At 44.4% G+C, this 23,215-nt stretch overlaps 1 protein-coding gene across 3 annotated transcripts; it reads left to right on the top strand.

The window, feature by feature from the left end:
• Positions 1-3,439: 3,439 nt before the first annotated feature.
• Positions 3,440-22,683, top strand: NHLH1 (nescient helix-loop-helix 1). Of its 3 annotated transcripts, none has more exons than XM_085637768.1 (2): positions 3,440-3,655; positions 17,782-22,683. In XM_085637768.1, exon 2 carries the CDS (start codon positions 17,981-17,983, stop codon positions 18,377-18,379), a length of 399 nt encoding a protein of 132 aa, XP_085493894.1. In that variant the 5' UTR covers positions 3,440-3,655; positions 17,782-17,980; the 3' UTR covers positions 18,380-22,683. The 3 variants fall into 3 exon arrangements, with proteins under 3 accessions (XP_085493894.1, XP_085493896.1, XP_085493895.1); XM_085637770.1 differs by having other exon boundaries at positions 3,642-3,773; XM_085637769.1 differs by lacking the exon at positions 3,440-3,655 and adding an exon at positions 5,078-5,217.
• Positions 22,684-23,215: the final 532 nt, after the last annotated feature.

Below are 23,215 nucleotides of genomic sequence, written 5' to 3' on the forward strand. Positions count from 1 at the left end.
GTATCATCCGGTCTGGCATTTGTGAATCAAGAAATATTGTTACTTTCCATATTTTGAAGGTATTATTCAATGGAGATTTAAGACGTTTTATTTGAAGTATGCCCTGTGGCCATATTTTATATCAATTTTCGTGTTCAACGCACGTTCATCCAAGCAGGAAAAAACGACCACCAAAGGAAGGTTGTTCATTTATTAATTATGTATTTATTTATTCATGGCTGTCGTGCCACCGAAGCCTTACACCCACAGCAACGAAACCAATGAACGGATGGGGGAGGGGTTTGAACATTAATCCTCCCTTGAGCAGGTGCTCTGCACCCCGGTGGGTAGAGTTTCCCATCGGTGGAAGACTTGTTTGCAGAGCGCAACACTTTTCACAATATGCAGTTCATACAAGTGCCTAGAGGTTTGCAGCGCTAATAACACAGTACCTCTCAACATTGTCCATTGAACACAAGCTCCTAGAGGCCGTTCAGGTTGCAGTGTCAATAACTCCGCGCTTCTCACAGCACCCAGCCCAAACAAGCGCCTAGAGGTCATTCAGCTTGCATTGCTGTTAACGCTGCATATGGAATGGCCTCCAGGCGCTTGTATGAACAGGGTGCTGGTGAGAGGTCTCATGGTACTGTAAGCACTTGTATGATGATTGCGTGATACTGAGAAGTAATTATTAGCTCTGCATACTGAATGGCCTCTAGGCGCCTGTATAAACAGGGTGCTGGTGAGAAGTAGTGCTTTATTAGCAGTGCAGTCTCAATGCACCGTGGGCACTTGTATGGTAAGCGTATGATGTTGAGAAGTACCGAATAATTAGCACTACATATCGAATGGTTTCTAGGCGCTGGTGTGAAATGCGTGCTATGAGTGGCACCGATTAATTAACCCTGTAACTGAATGTCCTCTACGGGCTAGGATGAATAATGTGCTGGTGATAGGGAGAGAATTTTAATTTTTTTACGACTTTTATACAGCTCGAACTTGACCTGACGCACCTTTTAATTTGTTGTTGTTGGGCACGGGGATTTGCCCAGAATCACAGGATGTTGAGCGTCCTTGCCGAGACTTGAGGTTGACCGCCCTAGCCGTTAGGCCACATCCTCTCCCCTACCGGACAGCTTACCGGACAGAGGTACGGAATGACAGACAGGCTAAAAGGCCTCTAGGAGCCTGTAAGAAATCGGTAGTGGTGAGAAGTGCTCGGTTATCAGCAGTGCAGACAGAATGACCTCTAGGCACTTGCTTGAGCTGGGTGCTGTGAAATTTATCAGATTGTACCCAAATAATGTGAACATGCTTCCTCTACCACACAAGGATGATAGGCTGGGGAACACAACAGTAGCCACGCCTGTGACCACGGGGTCAAAGACATGTCCCTGCACTGGGGCAGGAGTGCGGTCGCTTGTCCGATCCAATAGGATGTGCCTGTGAAGCAGAGGGGTGTCCAAGGGGCGCGAGGCTGTGGCACAGAGGAGGGGGCGGGCGGGTGGCAGGGCTGGGGGAGGTCTAATGGCATGGGCTTTCGCAGTCACTTAACACCTCTCTCTAAAAACCCATACAATTGTAGAAATATACTGGGCGAAACGTCCTTTTAAATTGGACAACGTAACATCAGTGCAACCTATGAAAATCCAAGTAAGCTGATGTGAGCAAATAAAGGCTACTATCCGATTAAATTACTTGGACTTTAATACACTTACATCCCTCACAATTCCTTCCTGCCTCCCAAACTTGTACAATATATTTCGAATTTTACATGTCGGGATCATTTTGAGGAAAAAATAATTGGGAGATTAGTTTATGGAGGTTTTCTGTCCCAATCACGACGTTCTGCCTCCTCGAGTTATTTATTATCCCCCAGCCCCTCTACACTGTTCCAGTCTGATCGCAATTTTAAATATTTCGTATAATAATTGTGAACATATTGAAGTTTAAGAGCAGATTTCGATTTTTTTACGTAAGGAGGAGCTTGCGTAAAATATGTAAGTCTGAAGCCCGCAGCTGTGACGACAGGTAATTCACCTCTACAACTCAGTGGTTGGTGGAGCTGTTTGCATAACATACAAAACACAGGTTGGAATCCGCCGAGCTGAATAGCTCGTTCATCCTTCAAAGTTCGATAACGCGTATGAAATTGAGATGACTAGTTCTAATACCTTTTAAAGTGGCTAGCTAAATTCAGACAAAGTTATAAAAAGGGTCAACACGGTTGTTGATATGTTCATGTGCAGAAGTAATGCTTTTTACTTGAATATTCCGATTTCTTTTCTAATGTGGTCCTCCGCGAAAAAACACATGTTTCCCACGCAAATATCATTCTGTTTGGCTGACTGGAAATGTTTCACTGTATATTTCCTGACTGTTCGAATCTAGCATTCGTTTCCGGACAACTGAAAGAGTCAGTGAGGCACAATACATTAAAAAAAAAATTACATTGCTATTTTTATATACCACGTGTTGCCATCGTTTTTTCTACTTTCCAGTCGTGTGAATATTAGATGCCAATATATAATCCGAAACAACAGGATTTGCATTATAAACTTAGAAAAGAAGGAACGCCTTGGTGGGAACGGAAAAAGCGTACGAAACCGCACAGACCGCGCTACAGGTGCAGTAACCCAACCCAGCAGCCTGTGGACAGGTTGGACCATATTTGGTTATTAAATCTAACGCAGTACATATAAGGGATATACCTCATCCACAGGTTCTAAAGCAAATGTAAACACCAAGTAGGAATATCACTGTCTAGCGCACAGCGCTACTGGGGTAGGTCTCAAGGCGCTGGAGAAATGTTATCATGAACTTTTTCTAGATTTTTTGGGGGGAACGAAGCGTCATGCTAGAATTCTCGCCGTGTACTGACAGGTGGTGTTGGGAAACGTCAGATTTTCGATGTTAAGAAACTGCAGACCCTGGGGAGAGGAGAGAGGGGGGCCGCGGGGCCCTACACACAGCCCACGCTTTCGTTCCACTGCTGCTTCACTTTAACTAACAGAGTTAATAAAACGGGTAGATTTGTCTCCTTTGTTGGGGAGGGGGAGTTTTGAAGCGTTTCTATTATTTCTTTGCCTTCTGTTCTGCCCCTCCTTCTCTTTGCCACGGGGGTGGGGCAGCTTTTCTACTCCTCCCCGATCTTTCTCCTTCCGTCACTTTCCCTCGTCTGTTCATCTATTTCTTCTTTATGAAATATGCATGTGGAGCAGATGTCCACGTCTCCCCAGCCGCGCAGCCCCTCCCCTCCCGGCCCTCCCTGCAGCCCAATAACCAGCCCCCCTCGGCCCCCAGGGGCTTCCCCTGCCTGCCAGCCAATGGCCACTTCCAGCGCTGCTCCGCGGTGACAGGCGCTGGCACAGGGCGGCCAATGGGGCTGGGGCGCCGGCTGGTGGGTGTGCGCGCCTATAAAGAGGCAGACATGGCCGGGGACCCCAAGGAGGCTCGGCCGGGGCGGGAGGCTGCGTGCGTGCGTGCGAGCGAGCGAGTGAGTGCTGCCGGGAGCTTCAGAGAGGGCCGTGACCCGGGCGCCCTGCAGCTGACCCCGCAGAGCCGCGCGCCTCCTCTGCTGGGACACGCCCGCCTGAGGCCTCATGCCCGGGGTGACCTGGAGGCCGCCTGCCGAGGAGCCGCGACTGGAGCGCGCTGGGTCCGGGAGCGCCTGCGGGTGAGTGTCGCCGCTCCCGCACATCCTCGTGCGCTTTACTTATGCAAACAAGTGCATGCCCGGAGAAACGCCTACCAGGGACTTCCCGAGGTGCAGGTGTCCTGTCCCATGTAGGAAAGTGAGTCCTGTGGTCGGCTGGATTAATGGCTACCTGTCTAGCTATCACGGTTTATCTGTCTAACCTATCTGTCAATGCATCTGCCTAATATATCTGTGTCTACTCTTTGAACGGATATGGTGCAAACAGTACCTCAGCTGTTGGCCAGATACCCTCCTATCCTTTCCATCAATTCCCCTCTCTAATCTTTCATCTTGTGTTTCTCTCCTTCTTACCTGCCACTCCCCTCATCTTCACTCTAGTATTTCTTGCCTATCTCTTCAATCTCCCTTTCCACCATTTGCCCTTTCCTTCTCTTCTTCTTCTTTCTGTTTTCCATTTCTCCCAAGTTAGCCCATACCTCTCGTTCCTCACTTAATCTGACTGCTTTCCCTTTCCTTCGCCTTCAGTTTCCCCTTCTCTTCCTGCTTTTACCCCAGTCTGTCATTGTCTCACTCTCTCTTTCTTCGCAATCTCTATCTGCCCTTTACTAGAGTTCCACCTTCTCTGCCTCTTTACTTTCTCTCTCTCGTCTTTTCCTTCGTCTCCTTGCCCTGCGGCCTCTCGCTCTCTCTCTGTTCCGAGCACTTTCTCCCTACTTCTAACGCCCCACTGGGTGCACGCCTACACTCTCCCTTTACTCCTCCGCGCGCTGCCTGGCGCGCGTGGACTGTTGCTCTCACGGAAGCCCGTGGCTGCCTCGCGCTGGCAATGAGCTCATGCCTACGGCCCTTCCTTTGTCAGTGCAAACGGACTCCTCCCCTCCCAGGACCACCTCCCAGGTCACCGTCCTCGCACGTGCTTGTCTTGGGCCAGCACCCAAGGGTCTCTCATTTCCGAGCCCCTGCCCGTCCCCCCAGAGCGCTGGGATAGATAAGAATCTGGACACTGGATTTTTGTGTGTGATATCTTGCCACCCCCTCGTGGATAAATAACAAACAATGTTTTTTTAAAATAGCACTTAATGTAATAAATAACAGGGGTGACTATCACCTAAACGAATTAGTAATTGTAACTGCCTGGAGGCAGAAGGACAAGTGTGGCTTCGCCGGGCTCTGCGTCTGACTTTCAAAGTTATTTCTGAAGCAGGTGCGTTTACCTCCTGAGTGTCATTTAAAAAAAACAAAACACTAAGACTTATGTTCTGTTCCTCTTGTCCAATCGATTCAATTTAATTGAACCATAACGTGATTCACAGGATACCTGAGGGTGTCACCGTGACCCCGGTGACGTCGAGTCACCTGGCAACCTGAGACACTCATTACATCACCTTTGGCGTCCAATCATCATCTACTTCCTGCAGCCAAGTCACTGTGGAGCCGCCCGGAAGGGACCACGCCTTCTCAGTCCGGCCGCCACACCTTCAGTGGCTGGAAGGCTGTCAAGGGAGGAAGGGCACGGACTGCGCCGGCTTCGAGGGGCGTCAGAGTCGGGTGATGGCTGCGAACAGAACGGAAAGCTTGAGGTTGGCTTTGTGGCTCTCCAGCTAATTCCCTTCGAATTGAAAGTGCTTCTTGTCGACCTGTTGCTGACACAATTGTATAATTTATTTAGGCGCTCTGGGCCTGGACAGGTGTGTACGTTGCATTCCGAGCGCGGCAGGGCACCGTGATTGCCCGGCAGGGCTGCTTCGTGATCGCCTGTCGGCAGCAGTGCCCACTTAGCCCATGAGTGCCAGGCTAATGCCACATTTTCAGGAAAGTCGCGAGTGCTTCAAATGGGCATCCACTGTCGGTCACTCTGCATGCGCACTTCTTTAACTTAAAATGGGGAGCACCCCTCTCCTCATCAGGGGGCAATACTTTTAATGGGAGAGTACCTACACGCCTCAGTAGTATAAAGATACTCTGGGCGAGCATACTGTTTGAAGTACTGAACCTCACAATGTAAATGAATTCAATTCAGATTATTTGTATGTACATTTACGCTCTCCGGTTCTAAATATTTGACTAGAAATCAGCGCTTTGAAGGTCTTAAATGATATAACTGCAGAAAAAAAATCCTCGGTGGCCTTGCTGTACCTCTGCGTTTGCATTGTGCGCTGACACCAAAAGTCGTTCATAATGCTATATTTGTATTGTAGTTATTGTTTTACAAAGTTAACAAAGTGTCAACAGTGAGCTGATGAGCGAGGGATGTCCAATGTTCATCCAGGGGGGCGAATCCATGCCAGACACAGGTCAGCTACAAGTTTTAAGGATCATAGGAGGGAGTTTCATAGCAATGCACCTTGTGAAATACAAATCTTCGAAAATGCTTCCATCGAACCAAGGGAAAGACTGGTTTCTTATGTAGGATCTCAAGGCTGTGAATGTCATGATGCAAGAATATTACAGAGAAAATATCAAAGCCCAAATCCTCAAAAGGCGAGTGCATATAGAGGAAATATGGATTTACTGCTCCTAACTGCACATCTACATACCTTGAAGATACATATTTTGTCAAGGCACATAAATGTGGTGTTTGGTATCGATAATCTGTACGTACTTACCTTTCGATATATCCTCATCCACACGTGTCTCCCTCGATACTCTGGCTTCGATATTCAGGGAGCACACCTCATGTAGTGCAACCCAAGCCTAAGGGTACCACATTTCTTCATGTCAATAAGGACACAATCCTCCAGCCCTGGAGTTTTTTTTAACGACCATACGCATTCTAATAGTTATAATCATGTGGCATATTTAATAGCCCACTTGAATTTGATCCACAGCTTCTACTGGATTGTAAATGGGCAGAATGCGTTTTGATGCTTGCAGCCTTGCTGACATGCGTCGTCTGGCTCTCTTACCCTAGGTGCCAGTCTCTGTAGCTTTTCTGTCCTCACGTGCGGGTTTCTGAGAAAGGGAAATGGCGCTCTCAATTTCCTAGCTCAATGCACAAGGAGCTCACCCAATGTAGACATGCTCTTTGCATTTGGAGATTGGTCTTTGTAGCGATCCCATTTTAAGGTCAGGACTACATGTCCCACAATACAACGGAAAAAATATGAATGGATGAACTCCTCACTCTCAATCTGGGACACTAGAGAGCTGCAAACAGAGGGTTTTGAGATCTCTCTGCTTTACCTGGAGCCAGCGTAAGGGATCGGTACAAGGCACAATGCTGCCTGTTTCACCTCAGTCCAGAATAGATACATATTCAGAGGTCTCAAGTTTCACAGGTCCATGCGTGAGTCGCTCATCCAGTTTCAAGACTTTTTCTTTACGGTCATGGCTTTGTCATCCTGTTAGAAACACCATAAATTCACTACCACGGTTAGACGCCTGGAGTGGATCCGCTCCTCATGCACTGCACGGACCTTGGAAGCTCAAGACCTCTGAATATTAGAGGTCAGGGCGGAGCTCACAGGTCTTGCATTACTCAGATGAAATAGAACGCAACCTATATCGATGTCTGTCATCGTCCTTCTCCATGCTGTTCAAATTAGTATCAAAGTTACCAGATGACTTCATGTCTGAAGGACACCATGATCCAGACCAGTCTTTCCTTCAGCGTCATCATAATTTCAGGTGTTAGCAAGTTGCGTTCAATTGGGTTGAACCATGACTACAACTCCTAGAGTACAGAGTTGGTCAAATTCATCAGAGTACTAGAATAAGGGTGCCGTGTGACGTGAAGTCAATTGGTTGCACTATTTTGAACATAATTATTTTCATTTACAAAATTAAATACGCAGTTTCAAATCCAGTTAATCTGGGTTCAAAGTGCTAACACGTGCAGTACCAGCACGTTAGAGCGTGACACTTGGGAGGAAGCCTGCAGGAACACACAGTGAGGACTACAGGTGCAACGCAGTCCCTCACGCAGTTTAATGCAAGCACTCGAGTGGGGATGGAAAGATCCTCTCAAGCAGCCAGTAGCGTTGGGTGAAGGATGATTACCACACTGAACGGATCCAAGATGTGATTGACAAAGTCTCAAGCCAATGGCTGAAAGAGGCTGGTGAAGAAAGCCAATGGTTGGACTGGGCAGACCCAAAGCCCTCCTCATATATGGTTAGCAATAGGTCTGTTTGACAAATGCACACCGATGATAGGAGTCATAGACTGCCCACGAGCAATTTTAAAGACAGTGCATCTAAAATGTTATTCTTAACTTACATTTGGGTTGAAATGAAAAAAACGTTGCTATTAAAGGCAGAACAACTCAGTTCAATAATTTGCTGCTGTCAAGTGATCCCATGCCACGACTCACTAGTGACCTTTAAGACTTCAGCTCTGTGCACACTGGGACTTGTAGTTTTGGCAACAATTCTGAGGTGCTAGCATGCAAAGTGCAGTTCAATAAAAAGCCAGGGCTAGCTGGCGGTGCTGCACATGTTGATCCCATGTACAGTCATGAGTTTAGACACTGTGGGCACTGAGAACATGTGAGAATACTGTGAGGGACAAGCCCATACCCCAAAAGGTCTAGGGCACCTACACATGTCCAGTTTGCATTATGTGTTGCACAGGTAAGCTGACTCATTGCAGCTGTGAACCTTTTTTTTGGGTTCCCACAACATCTGCGCGGAGACTGCTCAAGCCAAGTCAACATACTGTGTTTACAGCCCTGTGTCTGTATTTGAGGCCCTCATTATTCCCTGGAGCCTAGTCTGGGTTCCTTCTATGGAACTTGTAGGTCCCATACACGTGATAATGATGTAACAGAAAATCCTGGCACGGGAAACACAGGTTCTTCTCGACAGGGCGTGACGTGGAAGGCCTCTTCAGCGCAGGTGCCAATAGTGCTTTTGGCGAAAAAAGCCAGGACTGGTTGAAGGAGCTCGATGTGAACCAGTGGTTGCAGGAGGGGGGCACTGGCACTCCATTTTGAGGACCAAGACTTATTTTTATCATTAGACTTTGACCCAGGGCAAGAGAGAAGAAAAAGCAGAAAAAAGAAAGAGGAACAAAAAAGTAAAAGGCAACAAAAAGATACATCAGGACTGAAAAGGAACCTACAGCGTAGAGTTGAAGGGTCAGGAAGGTTATGGTGGAGGAGGAAAGATGCGTGGGATGGAATCCGTTCCAGGCAGCGGTGGTCTTCAGCACCCCTGGTACGGGCCAGCACCCGAGTACCGGTCCTAAGAAAACATGTGGGCCGCTTTAATTATTTTAACACAAATAACCACTGGCTGAAGATGCCGCACTTGACACAGGGGCCACTTGGCAGCTGGGGCAATTAGTACCAATCCTGGCCAATATTTGACAAGAGAAGTTAATAACACAACACGGACTCGCGTTGAAGAGCACGACCCCCTTCAGCTTTTTCATATTTAATCCGTGACTTCCGGGAGGCCTTTGTGAAGTGAATGGAGGGATTAGTACGAAGGGGGTCGGGAGCAGGCGGGGTCACAAAAGAGCAGAGGCTGCATTAAGAAGTCACCTCGGGTGGTATCCTGACAGATGAACGTGCGTAGCAGCAACACCACACCGAAACTGCGTTGTTTAGTTGTGGTGTTCTCAACGGAGGACTCGCAAGCAGTTTAAAGCCATAGCGGTTGGAGTCGATGAAAAGCGCAGTGCTGCCATCGGTGTGCAAAGTATGCTGGCATAGATTAAGTTCAACAGATGCAACCATGTCCCAGTCCTGAGCTTTTATTTTACAAATGCTTGTTTCTAACAAGTGCAAAGTATGCTGGCATATATTACGTTTAACAGATGCCGCCATGCTCCAGTCCTGGGCTTTTCTTTTACAAATGCTTGTTTTATCAGGTGCAAAGTATGCTGGCATATATTACGTTTAACAGATGCCGCCATGCTCCAGTCCTGGGCTTTTCTTTTACAAATGCTTGTTTTATCAGGTGCAAAGTATGCTGGCATATATTAAGTGTAACAGATGCCGCCATGTCCCAGTCCTGAACTTTTCTTTTACAAATACTTGATTTCAGATGTGTTCATTCAGCTTAATTAAATGAAGTCAATCAGAACTACAACTCCCAGAATGCGTTAGTTTGTTAAGTGATATACCAGGACTGCAGCACCTCGTCCTTTGTGACATGGAGTTGGCTGGTAAACATACACATAGGAAATGGGAGGTCTCTCGAAACAAACTTGTTGCTTTGGAAGGGTCAAAGGACAGAGGGGGAACCAGTCACATTTTAGGTGCTCAGTGCCTGCTCTTTGTAACCCCAGAAGGTAATTTCAATGTTCTCAATGTATAGGTGGGCGCATCATAAATTCTTTTACATAGTACCTCCTACCACAGTTTCAGATCAGGACTGCAAGTCCCATGATGCAAAGGGATAATACCCTAGACTGTATGAGCTACTCACACATGGATCGGGGATACCTGAGAGCTCTGAAAGAAGCAAGGTGACCTATGTGAGATGTGAGGAGGTCACTCATCTCTGTCGTTTTCTTTGCATTCTGGTACTTGCAGTTTTTTTCCTTTCATAAAGTAGGTGTATTACAAAGGAAAGGAAACAGAGGACTGGATGAATAGCTCACAGCTGATGTAGAACACTTGGAATTTCTGTAATGTTTTTTTGCTATAAAAAATGAAAATCCTGGGCTGCAGTGCTGTGTCTGTAATGGCAGTCACCTAATAACATTAACGTGTTGAAAATGTGTACTCCAAGAAAAAAAATATTTTACTGCACCTGGGATCCCCACCTTCTAAAACCGAAAGCGTTGTAAGCCACATTACAAGGTTTTAAAAAAAGGCCCCTTTGCGTGATGACTAAGGTTACTATACACCTTGTATCACAAAGAATACCACACTCCTGCGTGAACTGTTTACAACCAAGTGTATTCTAGTGCTAGAGTCTTGATTGTCCTCAATGAAACCATTTGGAGTAAAAAACCTGAAGACAATGTGTTGTAAAAACGTGAGCAAAGTCCTGGCCAATTGCTTCCTTGATGACAAGCTGCCATCTAGTAACTTTACCACTTATAGAATATTTATCCTCTCTTCCTTTGCACTATGCACCAAAAGCATGAGTCCAGCTCATGCCATCACACGGTCAGTCCTTTCACGAGTGTCCCCCTCCTTTAATAGCCATGGGTCTTCTCAGAGAAGCAAAGGCTAGTGCAGAGATCTGGTAGCTCCCTAGCTTGATTTATCACGTAGGGCATAGTAATGGGACACTATGACGGCATCTGTAGACAAAACTTTTAACCACATGATAGGTGGGAAATGGATTGCCTGTGACGGTATGTGGCTGAGTCTTGCTTAAGATGGAACCACTTCCCATAATTGCCAGAGCTATCTACAAAGCTGCAAGCCGCACTATGACGGTGATGGGCCTTGGTCTGGGTGCTAAAGCTCAGAGGGCTCAGATTAAAGTCCACACTCATCTAAGAGTGCTCCTATTCCTTTACAGCAAATCTTCTTAACAAATCCTACCTTTTTGTAGCCTGTTGGATTTACCACGGGCTTGCTGGTGGCCGGTAGACACCTACAGGAGTAACCACCTACTGCGGGAGAGTCATTGTGGCTGTCTGAGACCTCCACTGTATAGACATTTCTGTATGCTTACTTCTTAAAGTTATCCAAAGAGAATGATCGGCAGTGTATTTGCACTATGCAAAACGTCTCAATTTAGGCACAGCCAACCTTCTCACGTTGACATGGAAGTGTCTTTTGTGTAGTTGGACAATATTATTACCCAGTCTGGAAGTCTCTAAGTGCCAAACACAAATGTGGTTTGTGTTGTGGGCTACATCATAAGCAATAATATTAGTATGTGGTGCAAGGATGCCAACCTGGAAATGTACTAACCTTCATTTTACCTTGCTAAATTTACTGACAAATTTAGTGGAGTTAACAGATGACATGTCACTTAAGGCAAGGCGTTAGATCTGTAGTCTCGTTACACCATAAAAATAACAATATATCCTTTGGTTGGCAAATACTGAGAGAACTCTTACTTATTCACTCACCTAAAGCACACACATTCAATCATGGGGTATACAGTAGCAATTGAAAAAGCAGTGTGCCAAAACACAGGAAAAATATTTGAAATGTTATGTATCAATTTACTAAAAGCATATAAAACAATTATAGCAAAAAAAAAAAAAAAAGTTAATCATACATAGTATATTTATGTTCAAAATCAAAGATTGAACCCTAGTCCTTTGGTGCACAAAGGGTCCCTCACATTTTTTCAAGAGTCTCTTTACACCAACCATACCTATGCACATGTGGTTCACTCGATGTGGACTAAAATTACAGGCCTTTCTAAATAAGAGTTTGGACCAGGAGCACTGATGAGCCGTCCAGAGATCATGCTGGTTTATGCCTAGGCTCTCTAGAACAGGGCCTTCAGAATGCACGAGAGGCAAAAACAAAGGGCCAAACAGGCATTGTCCCCCAGCTCACTGCAACAGTGTGCTGGTTGTAAACATGTTGCTGTGTGTTTGGTGCTTCATCTCTGTAAGGGATGCACGAGCTCACAACCCCCCCACCCCCTGCTTTAATGATCAATCACCACGTGCCCTCAGCATATGGCAAGCAAGCAATTGTGCCATGCGAACGGCTGTGCCATTGGGGAATCGGACCCAAGAGGAGGTGGGAGGAGCTGGAGCAGACAAAGACAGAGGCTGAGATGGATCAATAGGGACAGGGCACAAGAAGACGTCCCGCCATATGTCGCAGTCCTCGCAGACGGGATTTCATGGGGGGGCAGGTTGTTTTCCTGCTAAAATCCTATAAAATCTAATAGCAACAAGAAGAAAAAAATATGCCATGAAATCAGTAATAAATATAGTATGATCGACAAGGAAGGTAGAATGTTTGTATGCAAAGGTTCCAAAAGAGGCCTAACCCCTAGGAAATTGGGAAAGTCCTGCCAAGGCTGGGCTTCTGAAAGAGTAAGCAGTAGTCATTCAAATAGATTGTGCTAAATAATTCCTCAATTGAGTTTGTCCCGGACTTTGGACAATGATTTATTATACAAACCTTGAACTTTTTTTATTTTTTCATATGTTGGCCTTCAATTCAACCAGTAACGCAAACAGCCTTAAGTCTTATCAAAACAAAAACTGCATGATTTCATGTTCTCATTGGAAGTATTGTACAAAAATGGAGTTTGCTTGAGTCTAGTAACTTCCAGGCCACATCCAGAAGGGCTACGTTTAACTGCAAGTTATTTATTCTACACAAAGCATTCATCCTCACTTCTACCCAAAACTTACACCTGTTTGCTGGACGAGAAGGATATCCTCTAACTGTGGTAGCCCTACAGCGGGGGGGGGGGGGGGGGGGGTCTACTTCCAGATGGAGTGTAGACCGCATCATTGAGACTCCCTGGAATTTTAGTCTGAAGAAAATCTACATTTTTCTCCTCATGATATTTCACATCCGGAGTATAGGTTTATCAATTGCAGCCACATCCATCCTCAACCCCTGCAAATATATGTAGTGTTTGCGGTCAGATCACAGTCATTGATTTACAGCACACTTTGGACATGTGTTGGGGATGGAATACTGGAAATACAGGAATCGGGGCGGGGGTCCCCAGTAACACACTACGCGGACTATTCACCAATTTCACGAACACTTTAACATCCGGGATAAAAATGCCACTCAGCAGCCTCGCCGAGGGTAGACACTGATAGAAACAGCTTGTTTCCCATTCTCTGCAAAAGGACTGTGGCTTTAAACCACCAGTACAAGGCTCTAACTTTCTCTGTCTTCCAAGGGCAGACCGATTCCTTTATTATCCCCTCACCCGGGAACCTTTCACCCCACTCCTGTGTCATCTTGTGCAGGTCCAATTTCATCTGCCCTTGATGGATTTCCGCACTATATTCCGGATGTTACGCTGCTGAGTCAGCTCTGTGGTAGTTACTGACTTTGTAAGCATCCTCCATATCTGGCCTTCTGCATTGGCCATTGTTCGCATCGTATACATTTTACATACGTTTACCATATGTCGTGTTCCTTTAAACAGTGCTTGCCTGAGGACGTTCGTTCCCTTGGGCCGGGAGCATAAAGTCATCGTTAAGGTAACGCAGGAACACTATTCTCTCACGGGAAACATTTTAAATTGGGTCCGCCTGGATGACTGATTGTCCCTGGGGAAACGAAGCCTACTGTAAAACCGTTCAGAGAACTCTGTAGAACCTGAAGGTCAACGCCAGAACCATTCCTCCATCCACGAGCTCAGGGCGATTTCGAATCTCCGCAAAACCGGCTAAACCTTTCATCCTTCCAGAGTCGGTTGAATGAATATCATTACAGTGCGGAAACGTAACGCCTCTTATTTACAGAGCTTAGAAACGGATAAAGTTAGGAATGTAACGCGATATAAAAAAAATGGTTAATTTTAGTTTAAGAACCATGAAGAAATCTATTTTTATTTTTTGGAAGGAAATATATATTTTTGGGGATACACGCTATAAATTGTCCGCCGTGACTATACTTCCCTTTTTCTTTTTATCTGAATGAAGATGGGAAGTAGTCATAGGGAAACAGGAAGAAAGAAAGCTTGCGAGGGAACTTCCGGGACCGGGCACCTGGTTCCGGATGGAGACCGCCCCCTACTTAGAAATATCTGACATAGCAGCTGCGCCGGTCCGCATATATGTTTGAGGTGCCAAAACGCGTGAGATAGGGGCCTATGTCACGCAGTATCCCCTTCCCTCCTCCCCCGCCCTCTCCAGGGCGCCGCCGGCAGTCTGTCGCCCCCCCCCACCCCGCCCATCCACCACCTGTCATCCCCTCGGAGACCGTCCCAGAAAAATGCTTTTTATTTACATCTATATTTTCGAGCGGCAGCGGCCTTCTCTGGGGCCTTCGCGGTAGGCCCCGGGCGCTAAAAGTTGATTCCCCAATTTATACATCGTGTCAGGTTGCCTTCTGTCGCAGGAGGCGAGGTTTTTCCTCATCAGCGCGAGAGGGGTTCGCTGCGTCCCATTGTTTTCTCTTGCTTGGGGGCCAGCCTCGCTATATTAGCTCATCACTCACGTTGGCGTCGTTCGTCCTTTCTCCATCTCTTCTCTCTTTTCTCCGTACCTATCAGAGTTCTATCACAAGATTGTCGGGAGAGGTCAACATGATCCTTGATTATGAATCAGCAGGGGTGGCACTTGCTGCCCCAGGCTTGTCTTTTGTTAGACTTGGCACTGACTTAGGGGAACCTCAAAGCAGGAACAGGAAGTAAGCCGTGCTGTGAGAACCAAGGATTCTGTGGCTGTCTTTTCCTTTCTTTGCCATCCAGTAGTCCCTCAGCAGCAAACAGGTAGCTGTAGACAGGCTCCGAATGAGACAGGGGCCAAACCTGTGATGTCACCGAGTTTCAAGGTACATCTGATATCTCTTGCTCTACTGCGGACAGGAATGGGGCTCCAGTATTCCTCACAGAATGCTTCTTCTCCCACCATTTGTCCCTCTGCACCCCCAATAAGCATCATATAACATCACTGCTTAAGAGGCTGGTACCTCTGCTTATAAACTCACAGGATTTTTTTAAAAAAAACTACTCAACTCATTCCTACATTCAACATTTGGACAGGAATTAGAGGTGTATGGCAACAGAACATTCTCTGACTTCTGTAGCAAGTCCTACTTTTAGAGGGGGCATTCCCGCGATCATAGGGATAGGATGGTGAGTAAGAATCTGCCAGTGCATTTCCCTGTGGATTAATATTTCTTCCACAAATAAAAACGTTTGCCATTAACTTAAAGCTATGCTATTTTAAAGCGTCACTAATTAAAGTTTCTCCCTCTATTTGATTCTCCCTCCACAGCTCTATTCTCGTTCAACTTTTATCCCGCTACATGTTTGTTTGTGTTTTTTCCTAATTTTCTTTTCTCCAGGCCCTCTGTCTGAAGTGTATCACTCTAGCAGCTAAACTGGTGCTCTTGCACATCTCCTGTGTGCGTTTCAATATCAATAATAGAACTGAACAGTCGGTTAGTATGAGAAGACCAGCTCCAACATTGCCGGTCACATTTTTGTCCCAGTCAAAACAAAACACTTTTAATGTTCAGGAACCTTCTGTTTAACTCAATATTTCCCATACTCATTACATGCTTACAAAGTACTTTTTAGGGTCAAACGCCTCCTCTCCTTCACGGAGCAGAAAGATTCAATGTTGAGAACATTTTATGATATTATAATGAGAATTCTAAAATATAGTAATCTCAGATTTGATGATAGGCTAATAGTGTTTGCTAGGCTCAACTAGTCTGCCAATTTCCTACTAACTAGTGGCATTCTAAATCTCTAGAGCCTCACATTTTACCCAGTGTTAATCTCCACTTTTTATCCCAGTTTCATCCCTCACTTTTTTTTTCTCTTTTCTGCCTTTTTCTCTTGGGGTAAAAGTCTGACAATGAAAATAAGTTGTGTCCCAAAAATGAGTGTCAGTGTCAATCACCTGCCCAAATTATGCATTGGTGTTACCTTCATCACCACTACTATTGGTGCCCTATGTATGTATTAAACTTTTTTCTTCAAATTGCTGTTTTGCCTCTTAACTATACTTCAGGTTGTTTTCTTGCATCCCCTAAAATTGCGCTAAAAACTGTTATTGCCACTCACATTGGACGGTTTATCTCTGACACCACTGTTCAAAAAGCCCATACTATCCTTTATTGTGTGTGCAAGGTCTGTTCTCAATCTCTTCGACTGACATTTGGAGCAGTCCTGTCTTGTGCTTCTCCATTCCATTGCCGTTAAAGAGTCTAAGTCTAACCTTTAGTGGGTTTGTGGACCACTTCAGCTGTAGGATTTAGCGTTCACGATTTGGGTCCACAAATCACACTTTGGTCTACCTAGAAGGCAAACCTTTTTCAGTTTTGACTATGGTCTCGATATTGCCCGAAACACTAATCCAGAGTTGTTTAAAAATGTTTTTCTCCATTGTTGGTTGTATCCCAGACACCCAATACGCTTGCTCCGTTTAAATGTTTATTAGTCGGGAGTGATGGCTACAGGAAGGACCTGTTGTGTGATAACGCCGGCTATGTGTTTTCTGGTTGAGCATGCCTCAATAATATAAGCCAGGACATAAATATTCCTGCCCTTGAGCATGAATTATGGACGTGCCAAGATTCATAAATATTTATGAGTTGTGTTCTACATTGCAGCCAGCACATTTCTTGCCTCTGAGGGCAATACAGGGGGATGTGCTCTGGCCAGACATTGGTCTATCAGCGCACCAAGATGCAGTAGCACCCTTGCCCTCAGAAGTGGGTAGTAGCGTTCTAACCACAGGAGCCCCACTGATGAACCCACGGGGCTTTCATACTTCTCTGACCTCCTGCTGGATAGCCCAACACAGAGCACAAATAACATACCACCCTTGGGTGTGATGCAGAATTTGCATATACCTAACTAACTGCCGCATTCCATGTGGCACCTTTAGTCTCTCACTTTTCATTCCTCCTCACGTTAAATTCCATTATATTCCTCTACTAACTGTTTAACATTATCGTAGTTGTGAGTTGGGGGCAGAGAGCATGGCATCTTTATATGTTAGAGAATATCAGGGCCATGTTATGTAGCAACAGATCAAAATCACTTAGAGAAGGTCTTGGAAACTAGCTATTACAAATACTCAACCCGAATGCTATATAAATCCTAAGCAAGAAAGCTGTGTTATGTCAATAATTTAGTCTAGTTTCAAAGAGGTTGACAAACTTGTTTTTGTGTGTGGTAGTCCTTATTTTTATTTTGATCTAATTGTTTTTTAAATATTTGCTGTGTACTTTGTTTATTCTTTAACATTCTGGCTTTGGGTTTGACGTTACGTTTCTCAATCTTGAACACACTCATTTCATCCTAATTTCTTATTCATTTTGATACTTTCATCATCATTAGTTCATTTTTTCTCCACATGTTTATTTCTAAACCTATATCTCTTTCCTTCATTTTCTCCTTTCCCCACGACACAACTTTCTTTCTCCTTTTTCTTTTAGAATGTCACTTTCACTTTCTTCCAATTTGTTCTGAGAATTTTTCTCCCTATTATTATTTTATCAATTTTTTTCCATCCGTTTTTGTTTCTATTTAGCCTTCATTTGTTTTTTTCTAGTGATTTTATTCAGTTCCTTGCAACAAGATTATAAAGATTGCATTTCTCTTCTTTTGCAGAAGACATTCAACAAGGCAGACGCATTACAGCGCTGAATGAAGACCCAATCTTTATATACAAAGCACTGTGAAGAACATTTCTTAAAATATTTATTTATCTATTTATTTATTTGATGACTTAGCAAAGTTTCTATTTTATATACAAACACTTTTTATCTTGGAAATAATTTTTTTTATCTGGAAATCAATAAATACGAAAATGATGTTAAATTCGGAGCAGACTGAAATCGATCTTCCCCCTACACACTCAGAGACGGAATCAGTCTTCAGTGATTGCGGTGGCCTGGGTGGCCTCAGCGACGCCGGGGGCATTGGCATGTGTGGGGAAACCCGGCTCTGTGATTCTGGGGACCTGGTGAAGCGAGAGCTGCAGCACCTGACACGAGAGGAGAGGCGACGGCGCAGGCGAGCCACTGCCAAGTATCGGACAGCACATGCCACACGGGAGCGGATCCGTGTGGAGGCCTTCAACATGGCATTTGCTGAGCTGCGCAAGCTCCTGCCAACCCTTCCTCCAGACAAGAAGCTTTCCAAGATTGAGATTCTTCGGCTGGCTATCTGCTACATCTCTTACCTAAACCATGTCCTGGATGTCTGAACTCCAAACCAGGCAGCACAGACAGGAAGCTTAACACCTGCACCAGCAGCAAGATGGTGTGGTGTTTTCCTGCTTCCCTGACTGTTCACCAATTCCTAAGACACACCTGAATGTGGATGAGCAATGTCTCTGACCCATCTCCCATTTCCTTGTGATATCTCAAATGACTTATGTACTCTTCCTTTTTTCCACGGTTCAACCTCCAGCTGAACCGGCCGACTCCCTACATGGAGTCTGAAGTTGCACTTGTCGGCCTCACTAGCTTAAGACAATGAGGGTGTAAGTTTCAGAATCATCTTCATTTTCATATCCACCTCTGTTGACTACTTCGGACATCAGCTCCCATGAAGTTCACTCCACAACCAAGTGGAAATCAAGCACAGAGGCCAACAGCAGGAACAAACACTGTGAAACAAACACCAGCAAGAGTATGTTCTGTAGACCAAATGACTAAGTTTCATGATGGAATGTCTAAGGACGGTTCAGTTTTCACTGTCACACTCATGCCTCCTCCTCATAATGTGAAATAATCTGATGTGTTTGGTAAATCTTCAAATGTCTTGGTGAGCTTCAAAAAAGAGTTCTCCTAGGTCCCTGCCTAATCAGCAAATACTTTTTGGAGATGACCATGAGGCCAACATATGAATAATGTTTTGCTCTGTTACCTTTTCATATGGACCAGCATGCTACACTTACCAAGGTGTTGTAATTGTCAATTTAACATTTCTTGTGTCTGCTTCCCATGCACTTTCTCTACTGTGAACTGATGGTAATAGATTCCAGTTTACATCATAGGCAGTGTTTGGGGAGTCAAATCTTCACAGCAAAGGCCTATCTTATAGTCCTGGGATAACAACCATTCCCCTAAGATAAATATATGTGAAAGTGTGTGAGAAACCCTTCATGGTTTCTATATGCGGGAATACCTTACAGACAGTTTTCTGTTAAGCGTCCATCACTCAAACCTCACCAATGAACACATAATTGATCATGTCATTACCTGGTGAACAGAGCTGTCCCAAAGGACAACTGATAGGTTTGTCAAGTTCACCACCAGTGTCATGAATTTTCAGTAAGTGAGTTGTATGTATGTGGCATGTCTGCGCTATTTATATAGTGCAAACCTAGTCGAAAGGGGTGGAGCTCTGGGCAGGGTCCAAGGCAGACCCAGTCAACGTGTGATTGAAGCAGTACCATGCTTCTAAGAGCGGAGGTGGACTGCTGAAGCATCCCGATGTAGTGTTCTGTGAAGGGATACCGGCATATAGCATTTGTGTTTAAAGCAGGTACCCGGAGCCAGCACCAACACAGATGTGTCATGCAAAGGGATTGTTGCAGTTGAAACACCATTCAAAAATTAATAACGCATGGCCTTTGTTTCGAAAGCCTTGAGTCTGGCACCTTCTGGAAAGCAAAATTCTAGTAGAGAGCTCAACTTATAGAAAAGATCATTATATGGGGTATTCTGTCTTTGATAGCTCAGGAAATCTCAACAACTCTTCTAGTGGTCTATCTTTTGGTAAAAATGCCCCAGTGTCTCTTGAGAACTACGTCTCCACAGCAGTTTTCCTGATTTGTCAAAGACTCCTTCACTGTCCCTTTAAACTAGACCACAACAATAACATCAATGACGTTTGGCTGCATGTTCTCGGTATTAGCGAGGAAATAGTGTGAATTTCTGTTTTAAGAGTATCTGCTGCACAGATATGTCACTGAAGTACATCGCTACTTGTTTCATTGAAAGGCTTGAGCATACTGGTAGCTGGGCAGCCAGGCAGTTATAGTTTTGTCAAGTATCCACCCATAGAACTGTGGGACTTGTAGTCATGTTTTCGTCAATCAAAATGCACAGTGACCAACTGACGCCTACAAGGTTTGCTTTCTTAGTGGTTCCATAAGCTAGTATTGGCAACCTTTTCATCCTAAACTAGGAATGATCGGACCCTAGAATCTACAGTCCAAAGGAATGGGACGACCAATCCTAAGGTATCCTTTGTTGTGACGCCAGTAGTCAAAACCATGGCTTCTGTGCTCAAAAAATCACATCCCGATCCATTGTTGAATTGGGTCTGATGTCCATGAGGTAGACAGATTTCCAAACTGCAATAGCATTAAGCTCGCCTCAAAAAAGCAGAGATAACCAAGGATGAAAGTAACTGAAGTAATTGACTTTGTTATTATTTTACTGTTATTTATTTCCATGGCTAAAATGTCACCCTATTTCCCTTGTAGAGCACTGGAGCTGCGAAAGCTATTTAATGTTGTACTCACACTGTGACACAGCAGTCAGAATATAGTGACACTGTACCTTATGGTGTGAGGAGTACCTGGTTAGGAAATCATGATATCCTCACTGATCCATATTCTGTGCACGCAGTTGCCATCTTGTGCATTCCGTCGTATTCACTGTCTTGCCCTGCGATTTATGGAATTACCCACTGAGTGCATTTTAATACCAAAAATGTGAATCCTCTACAGAATCAGCAGCTATGCTTAAAACCTGGTATGGGTTGAGCCATCGTAGGCCAAGATTGGATAGACCTATAGTACAAGTTGCTTCCAGAAGAGATGTTAGGCCCATCATTCAAATCTGTACACAGAAGACATGTGTTTTTCACCTATATCTCCACAATCCATCATATCCCAATGTGAAATCTAAAAATATGAAAGTTTAAACACTTCCTGGAGATATCTAGACTATTTCTCAAATGGTGAGGACCATGAGCTCATAACCTGGAATAAAATATCCGACAATATATACCACATCTCCCACGCCTACTTGGCACTTCACTGTGGTGAAATTCAATCAATCAACCCAGTGGCTTGATGTCAAACAACAATCAAGCTTCTGGAAAACAACAAGACAGACAGGTGGCTACCCAACATCAGAAACCAGCTAATTAGAACGCACTGCCAAAGCTACCTGCCTGCATATAGACCAACGTGGCAGTTTCGTACAAATCCGCATTTGATAAAGGAATAAAAATAATGTAAATAATCTGAAGGGATCAAATAGAGAGAACTAAACATACGCCAGGCTGCCAAGAAGTTAGAAGTGGGTGCTGCTAAAAGTCACAATGTACTCATTTTTCAATCTAAGTGCACAAACTACTCGGCATTGCTTTTGGCATTCGTTAGTCCAAGAGCTGTCGAACAATAATGTAACTGTGAGTGTAAATAATTGACCATACCCTGTCCTTCTTGCGCCGGAAATGGCTTTCCAGCGATCAGATGCAGAAATCTACTTGAAGATTCCATCTTGGCTCCAGGTACACCCAACGTGGAACAGCTCCATCAAAACTGATTTGGTCGAAAGGATTTCTGAAAACCCACATCATCACCAAATTTCCATTATTGAACTGACCAGTGATGCTCAAAATCGCCTGTGACCTTCACATTAGCTACTTATGGTCATTGCTTCATTTGACAAGAATAAGTACATAGTCGTAAAACTTATATTCAAAGCTGGAGCTGTCATCCCCAGGATTGCTGAATACCAAGGCTACCTAGTTGTGTTGTGCCTCACACTTCCTGTCTCTTTATCTCTCTCTTGCAAGTTCTTTTTATCCATGCTTCGTCCCTTTGTCACTCTTGCCAGCTTTTCCTTCTCCCCTCTTTTTTATCCCTTGTCTGCCTTCCTCTTTCTTGCATTGCCTCAAAATTTGAGGAGGGAAATAAGTCTCAATCTCCAAAAATGAGTGCAGGTACTCACCACCTGTTGCCAGTGGCACAAATTAAACACTGCTTATGTACAACTTCCATTGACTACAAATGCTTGCCCGAGGGCTGAAAATAGCGCATTCCCTTATACTACTTGCCCAGGGTTTGTTTCAAAGAGTTATGTGTAGGCTGACGTTAAGCCACTGGCTATGGTGGGTCAACAGCGAAACATTTAGGATCGACCGTTCACCCGCCACATACGTTCAGCATTGTAGCACCCCATGCACTTATTGCCTTTGTGTGTCGTGTATCCATGAACTCTGTGCGGTACTTTATTTATTCAACTACATAATCAGAGGTATATATGTCTTCATATCTTGTAACCAGGGAAGGTAAACCTAATTCTAGCCATTTCTTGTCATCCTTTGCAGCTACATTTGTTTTCTGTACCATAAGGATATTTATTTATTTTATTTATTATTTATATATGCCATTATTTATTTGTGTTGCACACTTTTATTTCAATTTTAAAAAGACCGGGAAAATCCCTGAACTTAACAAAATGTAAATATTGTATTAATGTATTTTCAGTGTTTAGAGTACCCAAGAACTATTATCTATAATAAATACTCCTTTAAAATGTTGCTTTTATTTAGATGTTTCACTGGATAAATACATTTGAAAATGTGAATGTAAATGTGTTACTTTTTTAATGTTTTTTTGTTATCTTATGTGCATCTCTTGACCTCGATTTATAGAATCTGAAAGTAAAAGATATTTTGTGCCCCCAAAACTAACAGTGGCATATACAGTTCTCCAACTACTTTAAGTTCCTCAGTGGCGAATGAGCCGAGGCTGCATCAGGGCTTTTTAATTGGCTTAAGAGTCACATTTAAGTTGCAAATTCACATCCAAGTGAGACTTGAGGCTCCTTCTTATTCACGCTGTGTCATACAATCTACTTCAAGGGCCGCTGTGGGACCACAAAGTGTGATGTACCCTTTCACTCTAACTCCTACAAAATGCAGTGGGATCACATCCACAAACTCATACGAGTAGCTGAAATGACATCACTCGCCCTTTGACCCTACGGTGCCACATGAAGTGACATCATACAACCCTAACTCACTAAATGAGGCTTTTGCTCAAACAATATTCATTTTAAGCGTTTTGTTT

This window comes from Triturus cristatus, chromosome 12 (assembly GCF_964204655.1).
Source record: "Triturus cristatus chromosome 12, aTriCri1.1, whole genome shotgun sequence".
NCBI classification, from domain to species: domain Eukaryota; kingdom Metazoa; phylum Chordata; class Amphibia; order Caudata; family Salamandridae; genus Triturus; species Triturus cristatus.

Excerpts from the sequence above, each read along its gene's own strand:
- NHLH1 (XM_085637768.1), top strand. The coding sequence starts at position 17,981 with ATGATGTTAAATTCGGAGCAGACTGAAATCGATCTTCCCCCTACACAC.